The 21,547-nt window shown below is 37.1% G+C and overlaps 2 protein-coding genes across 2 annotated transcripts in view; one reads left to right on the forward strand and one right to left on the reverse strand.

Moving 5' to 3' along the window:
• LOC107742017 (uncharacterized) overlaps positions 1-2,778 on the reverse strand; it is an 11,274-nt gene extending 8,496 nt beyond the window's left edge. Inside the window, exons 1-5 of the mRNA XM_016554858.1 lie at positions 2,290-2,778; positions 2,026-2,052; positions 1,163-1,845; positions 946-991; positions 113-204 (exon numbers count right to left, since the gene is read on the reverse strand). Of these exons, the coding sequence (XP_016410344.1) occupies positions 113-204; positions 946-991; positions 1,163-1,845; positions 2,026-2,052; positions 2,290-2,358 (917 nt within the window). The 5' untranslated portion in view covers positions 2,359-2,778. The remainder of the gene's footprint in view (positions 1-112; positions 205-945; positions 992-1,162; positions 1,846-2,025; positions 2,053-2,289) is intronic.
• An 8,910-nt stretch (positions 2,779-11,688) lies between these two features.
• The window catches only part of LOC107742014 (CD48 antigen-like), a 26,098-nt gene continuing 16,239 nt past the window's right edge, over positions 11,689-21,547 (forward strand). Inside the window, exons 1-2 of the mRNA XM_016554856.1 lie at positions 11,689-11,995; positions 12,707-12,760. Coding sequence (XP_016410342.1) covers positions 11,719-11,995; positions 12,707-12,760 — 331 coding nt within the window. The 5' untranslated portion in view covers positions 11,689-11,718. The remainder of the gene's footprint in view (positions 11,996-12,706; positions 12,761-21,547) is intronic.

Here is a 21,547-nt window from a genome sequence, read left to right on the forward strand (position 1 = left end):
AATTACATTTTGCTTTGTGCAAATATAGTACCAGACACTGATATCACACAACATGTAGTTAAGATGTTGACTCCTAAAATAAAGACTCATCACCTATTAACAGTGTTCTTACCTTGAAGGCCACCCATGTTTGTGAACACCCTCCAGAAAGAATGAGAAGGCAGTTGATGCCTTGTTGTTTTCAGCAGCATCAAGGTATAGGATCTATGAAAAAAAGGGGTTCAGGAGAAAGATTTAAATATTTTTTTAATAAAACTTTCATTTTAAATATACATTTTAGAGACCAGTGTTGCAAGCAGTATCATATATATATATATATATATATATATATATATATATAGCCCAGTTTCTCAGACAAGGCTTAAGCCTAGTCCCAGATTAAAATGCATGTTTGACCTCCAGTAATGGTCTAACGGACCCTTTATTAAAGCTACTTAAAAGCTAGTTTAACTAAAGCCTACTGCTGGCTTAATCTAAGCCCTATCTGTGAAACCAGGCATTTAAAGCGGTAGTTCACCCAAAAATTTAAATTTACTCACCATTTACATACCCTCCACTTGTTCCAAACCTATATGAGTTTCTCTCTTCTGCTGAACACCAAAGAAGATATTTTGAATAATGTTGCTAACCAAACAGTTGACAGCAGCCACTGATTTCCATAGTAGCTCATGTAGACCTGTAATTAAAGCTTCTGGGATGTTGACATGATTTGATGCAGTAATTGCCAAATCCAGTTCTTGCTGGAGGTAATCCAAATCTAAAGTCAATGGCTACCATCAACTGTCTGTTTACCTAAAATATCTTCTTTTGCATTCAGCAGAAGAGAGAAACTTATATAGGTTTGGAACAAGTGGAGGGTGAGTAAATTATGGCAGTTTTCATTTTTGTGGGAACTATCCCTTTAAGTTTCAAAACAGAACAAAGTCAGAGCTTGACCAACAGTACCTTTCTTGAGAAACCATCAATCCCACCAAATATCACAATATTGAATCTAAAAAACAAAAATATGAACATAAGACTATGCTGTTTGTTTGCAGTCATTTAGTTTAGGGTATATCTGAAGGCATGTTTAATGTGTGTACATGTGTCATTATGTAAAGAAAAAAGTAAGATTTTCTGTATATGTGTACATGCAAGTGAGTGTAAGAGAGAAAATATTCACGTGATTAGCTTATGGTTGGTGTCCACATGAACTAGGGACAATGGTGCAGGAACAGAGTAACTTCTGCGAGCTATAAAACCAAGCTGAACCATTCTGGCCAAAATTCCAGCTCCATCCACCCGTCGCATAGAGGCCTTCATTCTGTGCCACTGTATCCGGTGCCCTCTAGCCAAAAGTTCACCTTTCATTAGTCTGTAGCCAGCATGTGGCATTCTTATTTTTATTGATCTCACAACATGATCAAGTTCTTCATCTGATATGTTGGAATAGCAGGCTCTGACAGACAGGGTGTGTTCCTTAAATCTTCTGTTTATTGTGCTTCTAGAAACGCCACAGATCCGAGAAAGATGTTCTACAGGGAGAGCAGTATGAAGGAGTTCCTCAAGGTCATCCCTTCTGATATCCAAACGTGGGCGTCCGACGTTTCCCCAAGTGCAGGCTACAATATCAGATGCAGTTGTTGAAGTTTCTTCAGAACTTACATTTACATTAATTATGTTGATTAGCTCCTGTAGACCCATAATTAAAGCTTCTGGGATGTTGACATGATTTGATGCAGTAATTGCCAAATCCAGTTCTTGCTGAGCAGTATCCAGGAGGTAATCCAAATCTAAAGTTTCATTCCGAAAAATCAAGCTAAACTTTGTCAGCATATGCTGTAAAATGTCTTCTTGCACTTGTTCCTGCAGATATAAACAATGCCTAGTAAGCATTAATGTGTAATTAAAATCCAATAAAATCTTAAAAAACAAACAAACAAAAAAAAAACAGCCCCTTTAGGACATTTAAGTCAATATAAGGACTAGCAAACCAGTTTTACCCTATTAAGCTTTAGAATTTATATACCATCATTCAGTGCCTACCTGGAAAAGTGACATTTGTCTTTGGTCCTGACAAGTAGCATTAAAAGAAAAGAAGATTAGGCAAACATATTATTTCTATTTTATATTTATATCTATACACACACTGTATCTTGGTATACATAAAAAGTTTTTAAACAATAAATCAATAAAACTTTATCAAGTTTTTAAACAATAAATGTGTCAAATATAGCCAGACCTGTTGCACACTGTACATGAATAAAACTTTTATCGATGTTATTGATTACTTTATTAACACGAACTTACTTCAAGCTGCCTTGAGGGACAAGCTGAGGAGGAAGATGATGCCGCTCCGTGTCTCTCCTGAGAGCTCATCTTTACAGACTAAGAGACGACCGAAGGTCAAATATTATTTACATACTTAATAATATAAACAAAAGCACGACGTATTGCACACAAATCACCGCGACAGCTTTCCAATATGCGCGCCACTGAGTGACGTCTGTACTTCCAGGTCAGAGAGCAGCTGTCCATCAAAAGCTCTCTAGCCAATCAGAGTAGATCGCTGTTAAGCCCGCCCCCACGAGAGGTTTGTGTCAAAACAGTAAACGAAAATTTGCGAAGCGTAAACGAAATCTGTGGCAACGCATTCAAAATCCACGATTTGCGAAAACGAATCTTTGAAGATCATTAACAAAGAATGAAGCATATTTGAAGAGCATGTTCAATTTGTGGACTGAGTTCATTTTTTCATTTTCATTGTGTTTTTCTTCTTTTGTAATGGCATATTTTTGATAGTTTCTGGAAAAGTTACGTTCAGTTTTATAAAGTTACGTTCATTTTTATTGACACAAATGTAATCCCATACTACTTCGGCTGTGCGTCCTGCGTCATCAACCCGAAACTGAAGTTCAATTCAGTTAGATTTGTGAACCGGCTCAACCGGTTACTTCCTGAAAACCGGCTCAAAAGAACAATTCGTTCAAGAACCGAACATCACTACTCCGTACATTGTAGCAGCAGTTGAATTACTCATTACAAAACGGTATTTGTGCAACATATTTTTTTGCATATCCGATAAGGTAAAATAAATAGCCAAGAGTAAATTAATTAATTAATTTTTTTCATTGTGAGATTTGTTGTTTTCCCTCACACCAGTGATGCACTGATGACTGTATCTATCCGATATTGAATGCAGCGTGTGTAGTTGCCAATCGTTAAATATGCTCGGCTGCGTTTCCCAAAAGCATCGACCATTGGTGGCAATGGTTCTACGATCTACTTATAGCTAAGGATTAAGATGCTTTTGGGAAACGCAGTCCTGGTTACTATTTCTTGCTTGCATTCACATTCAGATTGATTTTTGCTGCCTGTGCGTGGGTGGATTTCTGCAAACATTTTTTCCCTACAAACATACTCAAAAAGGTTTAAAAATAAATCTGCTTCTTTTTGCTATATAAGCAAAATAACACAGGAGTACCCTACTAGCCTATATGAGTATTGTGTTCACAAATGGCAAAAATGAAGATAAAATATTAGCCTAAACCCTTGATGAAGTGGTTAAGTAGGCCTATGTAATAGCTTACTGAAAATTGTGAAACAGTATAATTTTATGTGGTGACAAACGCTGCCTATTCATAATTTGTCCCATACATGCCGCTGCTTTATTCATGCGATTCACGCGAAAATTCAAGTAGCCTTCTGCGTTGCTCCAAGAAAAAAAAAATATTTCCCTAAAGCAGGCCTTTATCCCACTTGTACCAGTATGTCGTCCAGCATTTATTAAATAAATACTGTCACTTAATAAGCAAAATAAAATAATTCTTGCGCTATGATTTAAGTAACTACCGTATTTTAACGTGTTAAACATATATATTTGTTTGGATTTGAGTCTTACCTGAAATGGACGCCATTAGCCTACGTGTTTGTAACCAAATCGAAAGAGAAAGTTAGGTAGAAAAGTTGTAGAAGAGAACACACCTGTATGTGTCGCGTGGATGTGCACTCTATTCTCCGCCCTCACAATTAGACCTACTTCCAAAAGCAGTTTTCTTTTGTATTTCGCCCTCTTCTAATTTAGTGTTTTAAAACTTTCTTCATGTTTAAACGTTCACTCATGTAATCGGTCAAATCTGATCGCACAGATCACGAACTTCTAACTTCTATTTATTTCTGTCATCTGGTTTTGAAACACATGCTTTCCAAACCAGCACGTTATGATATGAGATTAACTGGTTTACTTGCGTTGTTTTACTATTTAAACAGAAACTTTTAATCCATCACACCACAGCTATTTGTGGTGCTAGGAGCAGTTTATGGAGCTAGTATAAATCAAACACATTCAAATGCCCATGTTAGCCTGCTGCACATACTTTGAAGTCTAAATTGACAGTTTATGACTTTTTTGAATAAATTTGCGTTGAAGGCAACTGGAGACGTTAAAAGAGCAGAATTAAATTTACTGATACTGAGTGCAAAAACTAATAAGTCGACATGCGGAAATAGCGGATGTGTAAATGTAATATCATGGTGTGAAAGTGTCACAGTCAGCAGCTGGTATGCCCTTGATAGCCACCAGAGGGCACTATTCTGAACTATTGTTTATTTGCATTGGACTCCAACTCCCCTCACCCTTTGCCTGAACTATTAATGGGGTCATATGATGCAATTTCAAGTTTTCCTTTCTCTTTGGAGTGTTACAAGCTGTTTGTGAATAGATAAGATCGCTAAAGTTGCAAAGACTTAAGTCTCAATTTGTGAAAGCGAAACTACTTTGTTTGGTCCTCCAAAAAAGGACACGACTAGAAATCAGTGGTTAAGTTGTATGTACAACACTGTTTTTCACGGGAACCGAATAGCAATCGCGCTCGGATCCGCGTCAAAACAAACGGTCCGAGATCGCCTGAACGAGGTGGTCTCGGCTCGATTGAAAACGAACTCTGGAACGGTTTGGTTATAGTGAGAAAGCAATCTGATCCAGCGGACCAACAAACCAGGCTATATCACAATTTATGATGGGTAATTACGTAAGTTCCGTGAAAAACATTAGCTTTGTTGTTTTGCTAATACCTCAAAATGAACCTGTGAATGTCTGTGGGTGAGGACGTCTTCGCCATTCAAAATCAAAGCATACTTTATTTTATAATGCCGTCTTATTGCTCTTCCTTGTAGGTGCATTTTAAAAATGTTTTCCCGATCAATCCTGGACTCCTGCTCAAAATAATAAATTATTATAAGAACGCGCCCATCACTACTTGGATCTTTCATAAAGTCTGTGAGTGCTTCGTGACAGAATTCCTCCACCAGTACAACAGATCCAGCAGCTAGGCTGGGATTATCAGCCTTGGACCATGGGCATTCAAATTCTTCCTCCGGCTTCTAAGAAGGAGAGAAAGGCATGACTCCGGATGTTGGCGGCACTGTGTCAACAGGGAATGGGAGTAGGAGGCCTTGCTCAGACTTTTTGGACCTTTGCGGTAGGAATGGAACTTTGTAACTCTGATTTAAAGAGGATCTTTAATGATTGCCTAGATAACCCCTTGCCTCCTTGGGAGATGGAGGAGCTTAAGACTCTCGACTTTTGGGATTTCATTGATTATCTCTGTTACCACAATTTAGTAATATCATGTCGGTCTGAGCCCACTGCAGCGCCCCCGGAGATGCCCGAGCCCGCTCCAGTTGATAGTGAGTCTTCATTATGTCAGTCTCGCAAGCGAAGGTCGAGAAGGAGGAGGGCAGCAAAGTCTACCCCAGTGGTCTCAAGTCTGGTGGTCCTGGAGGACCTGATTCTGGTGGTCTCAAGTCTGGTGGTCCTAGAGGACCTGACTCCGGTGGTCCTGGAGGACCCAACTCTGGTGGTCTCAAGTCTGGTGGTCCTGGAGGACCTGACTCTGGAGGTCTCAAGTCTGGTGGTCCTGGCAGTCCGGGAGCCCTCAGAGTCCACTCATGAACCCGGTCCAGTCCGGGAGCCCTCAGAGTCTGCTCCAGTCTACGAGTTCACTCCTGAGCCTGCACCAGTCTATGAGTCCGCTCCAGACCCCACTCAAGTCTATGAGTTCATTCCAGAGTTCTCTTCAGTCTACGAGTCCACTCAAGTCTACGAGTTCACTCCAGAGCTCGTTCCAGTCCAGGAGTTTGCTCCTGAGCCTGCTCCAGTTCCTCCTGGGGTGGCGGCTTGCTAAGGGGTTCATCTGCCTTGTCAGCTCCGCTAAGGTATTCATCAGCTCTGTCTTTGCTGCCTGCCAAGCTCCTGGCTCTGCCCTGGTCGCCTGCTGGGGTTGCTGTTCGACCGGAGCCTCGCTGGTCTGTCTCTGTGTTTGCTGGTGACCGGTCTGTTTTCACCCTGTGCTTTTTGCTCTTGTTTCATATGGATTACGACTGTGGATTACTTTATAAAATTTTTTGATCTTTCATAGAGACTTTTTCATGACATAAAGAGTTTCTGAGATGTCAGGTAAGAGAGAAAAGCTGTGGGGAAAAAAGAAAAGCTTTGATTAATTGTTGATTTCAACAGTTGATTTTATATAGTTGCTGTATGTTAAACTATGACAATGAATCATGTGTGTAAGTTTGTATCAATGCTCAGTGTGAATGTATTGTTCTGTTCCAGTGATGTGCTGCAGCTCAACTTTGAAGGGAAAATATTTTGTTTGTTAGGGTTGTTTAGGAATTTGAACAGTCTCCAAGAGAATCAACAGCTGCCCAGATGAGAAATGCCCTCACCAGATTTATGATTCACCTGCAACCCTTATGATAGTTACTTACGAACTGAACTTAGTGTCTCCAAGACACCGTCTTTAAATAACCACACTGCGTAAAGAAAAGAACATCGTGTTTAGATGCTGCTAGAATTGTCAGTACTATTAACCTATCAGAACCTGTAACAAAAAACCTGAGAATGTGCTTAAATTATAATGTGCTTTACTGTGTGTGTGAGCCTTTGATGATCCAACGGTAGCTGCACGGATCTCAGGCTGCCTAGCGGACATCTCGGCATGTATGAAAGAACATCACCTACAGCTCAACCTGACAAAGACTGAGCTTCTTGTCTTCCCTGCCACTCTCAACTCAACAGCATGACTTCACTGTCCAGCTAGGTTCTTCTACAATTACCCCATCAACTTCAGTCAGAAATCTTGGTGTAATCTTTGATGACCAGCTGACTTTCAAAGACCACATTGCAAAAACTGCTCGATCTTGCAGGTTTGCATTGCACAACATCAGAAAGATCAGGCCCTTTCTAACGGAGCATGCTGCACAACTTCTTGTCCAGGCCCTTGTCATTTCTAGGCTGGACTACTGCAATTCTCTTCTAGCTGGACATCCATCATGCAAAATCAAACCTTTACAAATGATTCAGAATGCAGCGGCACGACTGGTCTTCAACAAGCCCAAAAGAGCCCATGTTACAAGTGACGTCTCGTGGTGCCATCACAGAGAGGCACAAAATCACTTTCCAGAACATTCTCGTTCACCGTTCCTGGCTGGTGGAATGATCTTCCAACCCCTATCCAGAATGCTGATTCCCTGACAATTTTCAAGCGACAGCTAAAAACTCGACTCTTTCGTCACTATCTGACTTCATCCTAAAAAAGAAAAAAAAATCTTTTTCTCTTTTCTTTAATCTTTCCCCATCTAGCTTGTACTTATTTGAACAATGCTTGAAACTTGGTTTTACGAGCACTTTCTGTGTCTATTTGCCTTTTTAAGATGAATTGCGTGATGTATTCCCAAAATTGTAAGTCACTTTGGATAAAAGCATCTGCTAAATGAATAAATGTAAATGTAAATCTTGGAACTTGCGTATAAATCCATTGTTAAAAGTGTTTTAACCTTTCATCTTTCTGCCTGGTATGAGCATCTAAATTGCAGACTCAAGAACAAACTTTCCAGAATTGTATCCATGGCAAATAAAATAATTGGTAGGCCTCAGAGCCAATTAATACAACTTTATGTAGAAATGACAAAGGCGGCGAAGTTCTACGTTCTTCTAGATTTATGGTCTATATTAGTTTACAAATTCTCAGTCACTAAGATAAAAGGCTGTTAAATAATAGTTCATTGTTGAAAGGTTTTTTGCTGCTATATATAGTTGGTAACATCTGATTTTGTGGTCAGTGTGTCACTTCCTGATGAAAGTCATATAGAGACCTAAAGTCTTCACTTAATGTTTATCAGATGAGTTTGAACTCCAGAAGGGTCATCAAGATAATCAACCCAACATATAATACAATAATTGTTCAAAATGTCCATCAGCATGTGGGTTTTCATTGTGTTTTTCATCGGTATGGAGGGTAAGATAAATCTTTAAAACATTTTTTTTCTGTTTTGTTTTAGTGGTTGTGGTCACTGATCAAGGGACTTGCTGGAAAATGTCAACAGTTTAGTCAATTCATGCGGCATACAAGTCTTGTACTTCTCAAGTTTCTAACATGACAGTGTTTCTGAAAATGTTCTGCGATCTGTACACAATAAGTTACGATAGATACTGAAAAACATGTTCTAAAGCCTCAAAATAGAAATATTAAGACAACCTTATTATGAGGATGACAAATGTAAACTTGATTTGTCCTTTTCAGTTTTATATATAGAAATTTTGTCACTAATTTATAGGTCATTCTGCACAGCAGCATAAAGAACATTTACAAATATTATAAATGCCTAACTTATTTGGAAAGGGGACCACTTCCTGCCACATTATTTTATGTTTCCTTTGTACCTTTTTGTATACCATGCTTTAAACTTTACATCAGCATTATTATAGTTTTTTTAATTTAGTTTTATTTACATTTTATTTTTAATATGACATTTTGGTTGTGTTTTTTGTTCTGTTAATGTCCTTTTTTTCAGTGTTTTCTAGTGTCCTCTGTTTTTGCCTTTCAGTATATTTAGTTTGTATATAGTTTTAGAATTTTAAAGTTTAAAGAATGGATATTATGTAAATATAAGTTATAAATTCATTAAATTTCTTTATAAATTCATTACATCTCAGAACCATAATTATCGTTAACTAGTGACATTTTGTCATGTGTAATTAAGGCTGTGCATCAAAAAAATAATTTGTGTTAATTTATTTTATTATATAGTTTTGAAACCATAAAAATAATTAAATTCCAAGTTTGTTGCAAATATGGTTCTAAACAAGGACTGGAACTGCTGGATCTCTGATGTTAATTGTATCTGAGTTCATAGGGCGTGTAAAAACTTGGTGGCATGCCTGATTAAAACAAACAAAGGGACAAACACCAACCCTTTGCTCTCCTTTATTTCATTTAGTTCTGGATGCTTGAAGTCTTGAGTAGTTCACATGACATGAAGTTGAAGGATGGAACAGACTAATTCACAGATCCACTCATACTAACAATTAATCAAATATATAAACAATATATGTTCTCTCAATTCAAAATAATTAAATATCCAATCCAAATACATAAAACCATACAAATGACAAATCAGACTAACTTAAAGGGATAGTTCACCCAAAAATGAAAATGTGATGTTTATCTGACCTACATCTTGGATGCCCTGGGGGTAAGCAGATAAACATCACATTTTCATTTTTGGGTGAACTATCCCTTTAACACATCATAAGGGAAGGATTCAAAGGACATGGTTTGGTGTTCATTTACACACTCCACACCTCATCACTGCAAAGGAAACAGAGGAAGGAAGGAAGTGAGGCCAGGGTGGTCTACGGGTAAGGTAGTGTGCTAGATTTGGTAGTTTAGTTTGTTTGTGGGAGATGTAGAGTACAAAGAAAAATAAGAGAAAATTCCATGTTTATTGAGGTGGGCTCCAGGAAACTTTCTCAAATTCAAGTTGAAAATGAATTTCTTCAAAATCTCAATTAAAGCTCTCTGAACAAATTACTTTTAGCTACATTTTTAGCTTTTATTTAATTTAATCTTTCCTTTTTTAACAATTGCTCGGACATATTTCTCGATATTTAGCGCCTCACTCCTCACACAGTTCTCCTTAGCAAGTTCCATCTTGGCACAGCAGTTAATTTCATATTCAAAATCCACTAAAACTTCCAAAACACTTCATATGTGTCTCAAATTAACCCAATACACTAGCAAAAACTTCTCAGGATTTCTGGGAGACGTGTGTGTCGCGTTCTATAACGTTCCGCCTGGAAACAAAGATGCCGTGACGCCAAACCCCCTCACGAAAGAAGAAAGCCGTCGTGTTTACAACTGTGACGACGAGCACTTATCAGTATCAACTAAACGCTGGAGTTTCAAAAGTATGTGAAATGTTTAAAGTTCGCGGCACAGAATCTTTAAAATACGTCTGAGAGTTTTACACACCGGTCTGTTATTGTGGCGACATTTCCACGCCCCGAAACGTGACGCTGAAACGAAACGAACTGTGATTGGTTGTTTGACATGGCCTCATGGGCGGGCCTTGGCCAATGAAAGCTGCCATGGATTCCAGACCTTCAGCCATCAACAAACTTAACCACACCTAAAAACTTTCAAAAAAAAATCTTCACACAATTTTTGTCTCTACAAAACAAGAATGACAGCTCTCTACTGTTTAGAATTCACTGCAGTATGTTACATAGTCCAAGTTTACATTACAGTACAAAATTATTCCTTAGTTTTCCATATTGTTGCAACTTGCATAGATTGTAATAAAATTGAGAGACTATCATGTGTAGGTGTTACGGGACTGACGAGACATGCAGATCCATGTGCAAGCTTTATTTAAAGCAGAGAGGTCAGAAACACAGGCAGGGTCGAACAATGGCAAACAGGTATATGGCGGACAAGACACAAGAATAATCCTAGGGCTAGCGAAGGTCAACGAACGGCGAACAGAATCCAGTAATGAATGATGGGATATGTAGTCCGGGGTGATATGCAACAGTGTAGTGCGAGAGTCAATGAAGTGGAAAGGGTGACCTCTGATGGCTAGCAGACGGAAGTTCATGGACCGGATACGTAACAGTAGGTGTTCCACTACATCTTATAATTTTGATATAATTTAACTCTTACATTTGAAATATTTTTCAATATTAGAAATATACCAAATTTCTGTCTTATTCAGTTTTATATTGTGTTAGGTTTTGATCTTAAGTTTAAGAGTTGTGAAAAGAGCATGAGAAAGTGCAAACTGGCCTGTAGGTTCATCAAGTTTTGGCTTTGAGTGAGAAAACAATTCATGTAATTTGACAGATGTAGTCGCTGAATGTATTTTGTGTCAAAGCAATGATGAATGATCCAGAGTTTAGCACAGATAGACTGATGCTGTGCTCACTGTGTAGAAAAAGTGGCCTAAATATTGAGAAAGGGGTCTGCCAGCGATTGTTATAAAAATGCATAAAATGTCTCTACATACAGAATGCATGACTGTACAGTCATTTTTATACACCATGTAAAATTATATTTAATTATGCAACAATAAAGTTTCAAAAATCATTGTCATTACCTCACTATATTGTATGTTTAACTAGAAAGAAATCTAGAAAAATGTTAAAAATCAATTGTTATTATTCCTCAGTGTTCATCTGTCATTGTAAATCAATTAACAAATGTCAGTTTAACAGGTATTTTATGCATACAGGAAAAAAAAATACTACAGAAATAGTACAAGTAATATGGTAGTATGCTATTCTGCACATGGGTAGTTGAGATCTGTATATTTTCTAGCACTAAATGTCACTCATATCTAACCAGTTTTAATATTCTTTCAGATCTTGTGAATGGCGAGTGGGATGAGTTAAAGACTGTGATGGAGGGAGATGTTCTCACTCTACAAACAAGAGACACTGAGAGTCTCAGTGAAGTAACATGGCTGTTTAAACGAGGTGATCAAACTGTTCGTATCGCACAGATGTATCAGGGTTATGAACCCTTTTATGAAGAAACACTAACCGGCAGAGTGAAAATGAACCCAAAGACTGGAGCTCTGACCATCTGGAACATCAGCAGCAGCGAATCTGGACTTTATCAAGTTTCTCTCCACAGTGGATCTGTCTCAGAGAAAAGGTTCAGAGTGGATGTTTACAGTAAGTTTTAGCTTCATAAGAAACAGAAAAAAACTATCAGCAATATTCAGGAAAATGAGGGAATGTCTGTTTGGCAATATTGTCTCTTCAATTTAATTGGACAGCAATACATTCATTCATGTCTGGAAAAATGTTTTCAGCATCATTAGTACTTTTTGTCATGAGGGCCTGGGCATGAAGTGTGCCAAGTTTCATGTGAGTCAAGCCAACAGCCTAGAAGGAGTTTGAAAAGCTGATTTAAAAAATAAAAAGTTCAAAACAGCTGGAAAATGTCCATGAGAGAAATGAAAAGTGGAGACATATTGTAGAGCATGAAGCAAGGATTCTACCACCTTCAGGTCTTGAACCCCTAAATATTGTCCCAGTTTTTTAATTCATAGATAAGTGAGATTTTAATGATATTTTGATCACTGAACTTGGAAATGTCCCTGTTTCCATTTCATAAAACTGGTCACCTTACTCTAAAGTCACAAAAAAAAAAAAAATACAGTTCATTTAATACATTCAAGACAACAGCGAAAACAAAGTAGATTTGTATACAGCATATCTATGCAATAATTAGTTCAGAAGCCACTATTAGATCTGAGTCAGTTATCATTTCATTGTTCATTATATTGTATCAGCAGTCACTGGCAAACATTCATACATCGTTCATCTTGCATTTTTGTTTTTCCTGCAAATTCCACCTCAAAGTGTCTTCTTTTCTTAAAGGGCCTGTTTCTGTGCCTGTCATCAGGTCTCTTGTTAGTGTAAACCAAACTCAAGGTGAGTCAACAGATTCCCTATCAAACCCAAATACAATATATTAGACTACCTCCCTGTCTAATGAAAAATGTAAAAACATTATTTACAAAAGAAATGGCACCCACGCCCTACAGCTTCCACATATGGACAAAAAAATATGACAGAAAACAAAAAGGTTTTCTCAAAATTAACCTCACAAAACAAATCTCTTTCCAGGTACTTTAAAGCAGCCACAGTCAATAGAGGAGTTCTGCTCTGTGTTGTGTTCTGTGAAAAATGATCGAGGCATGTTCATCTCGTGGTATAAAGGAGGAGAAATGCTGAAACAGACCAGCAATCCTGATCTCAGCATCAACCTCAGTTTAGCATTAGAGCTTCATTATAATGATCCAGAGACCTACAGCTGCACGGCTGTGAATCCAGTGAACAACAAAACTGTCCATCTTCACATGAATGAGATCTGTTTGGGACGGGAAGGTACGAGAACTCAAACTACTTTTACCACAGAACTCTCTTCCTGCCACAATGACCAAAGCCACTGAATGACAGAACTGTTTACGAATAACTTTATATCTATATGATTTCTCTTCTCTTTCAGATTGTCTGGATCACTGTGGCGTCACTGAGGCTCTGATTCGTCTGGTTCTGTCTGGTCTGCTGGGAATCACCACTGTTGTATTTCTGGTTGAGCATCTGAGGTTCTGCTCATCTCAGAGAAGAGCTGCTTTTGCTTGATGATGATGGTACTTTCATTAAACGTCACATTGGCCAAAAACATGATGGTGATGGAAGGCTACGAGAACTGTTGGCAATGAGGCTGAAAGTATAAACTGAGGGCACCATTTGGGACAGGGCTATAAAGTATTAGCATTTTGACACTGAAGTTCATGTTCAGGGAGAAAGATCTGAAAACAGATCACCTATTACTGACACCCTTAAAAATATATATATATATAAAAAAGGGATGTTTGTCCCCTTCTAAATATGAAATATGGAAACTGCCTATATTTATCCACTCATTACAGAGCAGAACACAATGCTGACATTTTCTATGCCTGCTTCAAAAATCAAAGAAATTTCCTATTGAGTGGACACTGACACAAAAAAAACAACTTTCAGGTGTCGATTTGTCTTCTCTAAAACCAAAAATCGGTTAATAAAACTGTATTTTCTCTGGTATACTAAAAGTATTTTATCAGCCTGAGAGTTTGACAGAGGAAGCGAAGTACGAGCAGAAAGCTGAAGACTAAGTCATGATGACATGACGAATAATCTTAAGTGACTTTAGTTGACTTCGTCTGACCAGCACAAATACAGCAAGTGTTGTTATCATCGAAACTGCTTCATATATTCCCACTTATCTCACATTTAAGACATTCTACAAACCCAACAATCATAAGATCAAACAACAATAGCAAGCATTGCAAGAGCAAGGAAAATTATTTTTTAGAATGTAATAAAAACGAATACAAAGATTGTTATTATTATTTATTATTATTATTATAAATATGCATCAAACTTAATAACTAAACTTCATTCAAATAATAACAATTATATATTTATATTTATATTCATAACATTATTATTATTATTATTATTATTATTATAAGGATACTACATCAAGCTTTCATATAAATAATAATTATTTACATATATAACAACATCTTTATTATCATTATTATCATCATCATTATTATTATTATTATTATTATTATTGATTAATTTAAGTGCATCTGGATGGGTGCTGTCAAGGTCTTCTGGTTTCTTCTCTACCAAGCAGTGTTCCTCAGAGGATGCGTCTGTGTCGCGTTCATCTGCTGATTATAAGAAAAAGAGAGTTTTGCACTATTAGTACTTATGTCAGTAAAGTGACAAATTTGTACAGGGCTATTAAAGTTAGGTTATTATTAACTACATGGAAATAAACAAACAATATATTTATTTCAATGGCCACCTTTTTTATAATCTTTTACAATTATATGTAATATCGGTCTTGCTCAACAAATATTGATAATCAATTTGAGCATAATTCAGAAAAAAAAAAATTACAGTGATCGACAACTTTACCAAAAATACATAAAAATGCAATTCATACAGAATGCATCTCTGTGAAGATTATTTTTGAATTACAATTAATTTTGACACTTTTTAAAAGGGCTAGAAAAACAGTGTAATTATCCCACAATTCTAATAAAGAAAATGTCGACATTGCAAATCTCAAAAGGCAAATCTGTCAAAAACCTTAATGTTTTAATATTGTCTTTTAAAAACACTCAAATAATGAAACTGTTTTGGATTAAATATTTGAAAAACTAAAGCACCGACCCTTATGACTGTCTGTCAGTGTCAGAAAGTTTCCTAAAAATATCTGATACATTTAAGGTCTAGTTTGCCACATGTTGTAAATTGTTAAATCCCAATTAAAATAATGTTTTTTGATCATGATACAAAACCCAAGGACATCAAGTCTAGTGGACTGACCTCCAGTGATGCTTGATTGACTGTCCGCCACTTCTGAATCCACTGTGCAGTCAAGGAAATCAAGTTTCTTCCAGTTTTTCTGTAGAGGGATGAGATTTAAATCACACTAAACTGCACTGTAAAAATATATGATCACTGCTGTTAATAAGTGTTATAAAAACAGACCTGTTGCTACATTTTTGTGTGATAATACTTACCTTTTTACATAAGTATACGCTGACAACAGTGACCACTATGATTAACACTGCGAAGACCCCTATGATGACAACTGTGTTGAAATCTTGTGGTGGGCTGACTTTGATGGACGGGTCACCAGAAGACTCTAAAATTATTTTTGATGAGAGAAAAAAAAAAAAAAAAGATTTCAAAGTAAGTTTTGTTGTTGCTTTTTTTTTTTTATTATGTCACATTCACCCATCATGCCCAAATAAAGTTATAATATCAATAAATTTTCACAGCACTCAAGATTACTAACCGGTGAATACAACGTTGAACGTTTCCTTGATCGTGTAGTTCCCGATCACTTCGACAATGTGTGCTCCTGCGTCAGCGGCACTGGCATCAAGAATGATTACAGAAGCATTCTCTGATCCAAGCTGGAGTGAGAATCTGTCGTTGTCGATGGCGGGGCACCCCATCTTCTTCTCTTTGATAGAACAGTAGCGGAAGATGGGAACTTGTGTGCCGTTTTCGTAACGACTCCGCAGCGTCACTCGGTTGACATCCCCCATTTCAGGCGTTTTGACTGGTAGGGTGGCGTTTTCTCCCCTTTTTACAACCACTGTCATGTCGCTCACGGCACCTGATAAAATACATATTTTATTGCTTAGTGACGTATTTACACCTTTAAAAAAAAAAAAAAAAAAAAACACGTCTCACTAGATTTTGCACTCGCGAAATTTCTACGGACGTAATAAATTGTAACGCTCTCTGGCGTCTTTTTAAAGAACAGTTTATAACAGATGATAAATATATCCTAAATGTAAAAATATGTTATCTACTTCACCTTACTGCAACACTCCAATCGTGCATATTTAAAGTTTGCGCTTTTAATTCAGCACGCCGAACTTCTTCTTTATTTTTAACCCGCCGAACTTCTATTAGTCACACCGTCTTTAGTGCGTGATACCAATTCACAGGGCAGTGCTGAAATTTAGAACACACGATATTATTTTCCAAGCTTGCGTTTCCGGTTTCCGGCATTCGCATGCGTTGTGTGACCGGAACTTCGCAGAGATCAACACGGAGAGCTAAACGCTAGAATGCTTTACTTACCGGTGAGGGCAAGACAGGTTATGAGCGTGAAGAAGCGGCGTATTTTCATGAGTTTTGCTCGGTTCGTCTCTTGATGTAGTAGTAAAAATCTTTTATTAGTGGCTACGTGCGATTCTATTGTCACTGAAGCTCCAAACTGTGGCAAAACAGACAGGTGTATTAGTAGGCTAGCAGCTAGCTAAAACGGAGCGGGGCGAGTAACAAAACCGCTTTAAGTCAAACATCGGATACGACATTTTATACCGTATGTGTACTTTCATAAGGCCTAACTATAGTTTCAGCGTCTCGCTGAAGTATGCCTAAACTGTAGTTTACCTTTTCATAAGTTATGCACGTTTTGTGTTGTCGTCCATGACATTCCCTTTGTGTAACATTAGGCTACAGCAGCGCAACCTTCAACTATTGTCTACACTGATTTCAGTTGGATTGATGTTATACACACGTTACCCTTCAAAAGGTAATATTTCTACTAAAAGATAAGATCAAGATACTTTGTTCAATAAGGCATTTATCAAAATAGTACCGCGAGAGCAGATGGCTCCTTAAGTTTTCGAATCGCTCTCGCGATACTTTGTCAAACGCCGGACTGTCTGCGCAGCGCCGCTTTAAGTCGCACACCGTCAGTCTTCAGTGTCACCTGATCCTTCAGAAATCATTCTAATATGATTTGCTGCTCAGAAAACATTTTTATTGTTATCATTATGACAGCTGAAAATAGTTGCGCTGCTTAATGAAAGTGGAAACCGTGTTAGAAATGATTCATCATGATTAGTTTTCATGATTCACAGGAAGCTTGAAGAACAGTATTTATTTGAAATAGAAATCTTTTGACCAATTTAATTAATTATTGTGGAGTAAAAGTATTAGCTAATTTCTTTGCAAAGTTAAATTTAATTTAAAAAAAAATGTGATTTCAGACTTTGAATGATATTTTAATGGAATGCAATTCCATTAGAGACTGCTAGATAACTGTTCTTGGCAAGTCCAAGGCCCATCTTTTTCTACAAATATAAAAAAAATGGCATTACCGTCTCACACAATATCATATGTTCACTTAATTTCACATTATACCAATATTCAGTAATCAAAGACAAATCAAGGCCATAGTCCCATCTTTATTCCAGGACATGTGAGAGAGTAAGATGGGGAAGATAGCATGTGCAGGATGATGATGCATCAGCTGCAACTGAGCTTTATAGAACATAGATTTTACATTGTTTCATAACAGCTAAATTTAACTTTTACAGAATGTATGAATACTGATATTTTTAAAATGTTATTAATGTAAAATACTAAATCAACTATTCTATTTATAATTTTATTTCGACAATTTAGTTGAATAATTGAATAACCAGTAACAAAGCAGAATCCCAGTAGAAGAGACTCATCTGAAAGGTATAATTATTCTATGACTTGCATACAGGCATATGAATATTTACATATTTAATTACTCATTTTAATTGATGTCATAATAGCAACCCTATGAATGCAAACTTAATGTTTTTCCTCAATTAGGCTAACTTAAAGGTTTTAGTGAAAGTGAAGATGTGCATCTAATTCATGGAAATATTAAATAACCCTCCATTTCATCTTTTTACTTAAAAAAAAATAAATAAATAGAACATTTACACCACAAATCTAAAAATATTGATGTCCACAAATCCCTCATTAACAGATACAAAAAAAAACTCGACTGACTCGAGTTTCGACTGACTAAATTTCACAGATGTTGATATTCAGATACAACGACAAAATTAAAAATAGCACAGCCATTTATCAAAAGTGCTGAGATCCTGTGCCATCTATGGTCAGAAAGAAAATTAGTGTCCAGGGGGTGGGGGTCATCATGTTCAAACTAGCTAAAAAAAATAAAAACTCAGGGCTCAACATAAGGACCGCTAGACTGGTTGGGCCAGTAGATCAGATATTTACTTGCCTTTCTAAAACATTAAGTTCCCCCGCCTAAAAAAATAAAAGTTATTGCATTTTGACAAATAACATATTGGTGGATCTTCTCCTAATATTAAAACCATGTGGGTCATCCTGGAATGGCCTATTCAACAAGTAAAAATAATGTGGGTCCATCGACTTGGAAAAAAATAATTTATATAAATAATTCTCCCAACCTTTAGACTGATTTCATGGAGTTTGTTCATGGTCCTGTTTGCCCTTTTTGATTATATTCCAGGTTTCAGATCCATAGGAGGTATTACTTACCACAGAAATCCTATGACATGTGCTTGGTTTGTATTGATCAATATTCCTATACAGCAGTAATAGTAGACACTTGTGTATGTAAAGCTTAGTCATTTTTCACTTTTTTTTTAACATGGCCCATGTATATTATATTTATATACAGGTGTTTTGTTAATGTCATTTTGTGTCATGCATTTACTAAATATGTGAATAAAACTTTAACACAGAATCAGTTGCTCTCTTTATTCAGCAAAATGCAACTACTCCCATGAGTAACTTCTGTTTGACATGAAAATGTACAAATTACTGAATGGTCTATTTTAGCCATTTGTTATTAAAATGTAAAACATTTACTTATTATAAGTGTGTAGAATAGAACTAAAACATTGTGAAAGCACTGCAAGGTTGCTGATTTCACAACTTGAACACATTTGAGTCAAAATGATTTCAATCTGAATCACAGTGCATCACATGGTTAAATATTAACCTCAGGCAAATCATTACATCAATCATGAACCACGACACAATCTACAGTTTAAATAAACATGGCAGAAAAGAGAAACATTACTGTAGTACGGACCAGTTTTATTTGTTTTTCCTACAACATCTACATTGCTTTCTCTTGCTGCTACAGTCATGTATATTTACGTATATAACCGAACCATTTGATGGTCAGCCCCGCCTCCTCACTAAGATGAAAGTTTGTCTTTTCCTGGCTCAGAGTTGCTCTCAGATTGGTCCTGAATCACTCTTAAGCTGAGATTCCTAGTTAGAAAATGTTAAGCTAAATTAGGAGCTCTCTGAGACGATTCTTAGAAGCTTTAAGAATACAGACCCAGATTTCAGTTGGTTATTAAATCACATTGGGCTGTCTTAGAATGCAATATACGAATTCAGGTGACGCAGTCCTCTGGTCCGAAATCAGTGTTTTTGTTGTGACTTAATTTTATAATGCGTGTAGTTTCAAACGTTGAACAATTAGACTGAAACCAGTGCCATCTTGACCTACGTGATTTGTGAATTTTTTCACAACAATATCTTGTCCATCAACCCCTAAGTCCACTAATCAGGAATGTGAAAAATAGGCGTTCCATGTTTATTGGCTATTTCCCATAGATGCGGAGCCGGGACCATACTAAACCACTTTTTTAGATGAAGCCATCGTTTTTCATCATGTTTTAGCGTTTTCCACTGCTCTGTTCTCTTCTCATGTGATAATGTGATAAACTGAGACAGACTCAATCCAGAAGAACTGTGGCAATGTCTCCAAGACGCTTCAAGAGACCTACCTGCAAAGCTCCCTGAAAAACTATGTGCAAGTGCACCGATGATCAGATCAGATCTCTGTGTGAAGCACTGGCTGTTGTCAGACAAAAATCTCACTGGATTATTACAATTAATGGCAAAATGAATGTTTGGAAATATAAACTGATATTTCATACTGACACGCTACAGCAAAAGATAAAAATAACTGACTTAAAAACATTTTTAACTGGTAAAATACTAGTGTTCTAATAATTTTGGCCACCACTGTATGTATGTGTATATACAGTGGGTACGGAAAGTATTCAGACCCCACACATACACATATTACACACACATATATACATATTACACACACACACATATATATATACATATTACACACACATATATACACATATATATATATATATATATATTAAGAGTAGCAAAATAAAAATTATTTCTGACAGGAGGACCGCGTCACTGAATTTACAAATCATGATGAATGACACGCGATATTATTTGCCTATCCAAGACAGCGCACTGTGGATTTATAGCCAGACGAAATCTCTCAATATCAAACCGCAAGCTAACTTTACTGCGACCGGTGAATGTGTATATGGTTACCAATGAATGGGTGAATGGGACGCTACATTTTATTCAAAACATGTTCGATATTGACTAAATATATATTTTGGCTTTAATAAGATTCACGATCAATAAACAAGAATGAACCGTCCTCCGTGATTCTTGTTCTTTCCAACAACAAAAGCACTTGAACGCGACAAAACGCGGAAGAAAATGATAGCACGTGATGCAGCATGACAACGCATATTCCAGAACAGCGGCCTTCTGTGTGAGCGAACTAAACGATCACAAAGCCCTATAGTTACTTCAATTGTCTTTAGCACTACTTGCGATTGAATGGCTTAAAATCATTTTAATGTTTACACTGAAAACTCTTCAAAAACACGTGAAATCTTTTTTGAGGAAGCAGCACTGATCCGATCGTTCAGACAGGTGATTATAGTTTTAGGGGGACTGAGACGACAGACAGGGGGGCTTAAAACACACAAAGAAAGGTCTAGAACCGCACCTGCTGTCAAATAGGCCTATTATACTCACTTGAGATGAGGAGAACCAGCAGAAAATGGCGCATCCTCCTATAGTGTTTAGCTTCTGACCCCTTGTCCAAATACCCACACTTGCGGTCTTGGCCACTTGAGAGCGCGTGCGCGCGACAGGAAGTAAGTGTGCAAGTCTGTCCCATGTCTTCAAAATGCCAAAGTGCAGTGCGCTTAATGGATACTAAACCCACACGATCTCTTCTTCTTCTTCTTGAAATTTTATTGGCGGTTGACAAACAACAAAATGGTGTATTTCCGCCACCAACTGGAGCAAAACGTGGCTTTTCCACCACGACCCTCCCGCGCACCTGTCCTGAGTCCCCACACTATCTCGAATACCGCTCCAGAGCGCTATTCAAGGCTAAGTGTATCCCATCATGCATCATGTTCTGGAAATAAATCGTGAGACTTTTTGCCGAGATCTCGCGAGAGGTCACGGAAACCTTTCCAATGTAAGTTAAATATTAATATAATAATTAGATAT

The sequence above is a fragment of the Sinocyclocheilus rhinocerous genome, unplaced genomic scaffold (assembly GCF_001515625.1).
Source record: "Sinocyclocheilus rhinocerous isolate Xijiao unplaced genomic scaffold, SAMN03320098_v1.1 scaffold6489, whole genome shotgun sequence".
NCBI lineage: Eukaryota > Metazoa > Chordata > Actinopteri > Cypriniformes > Cyprinidae > Sinocyclocheilus > Sinocyclocheilus rhinocerous.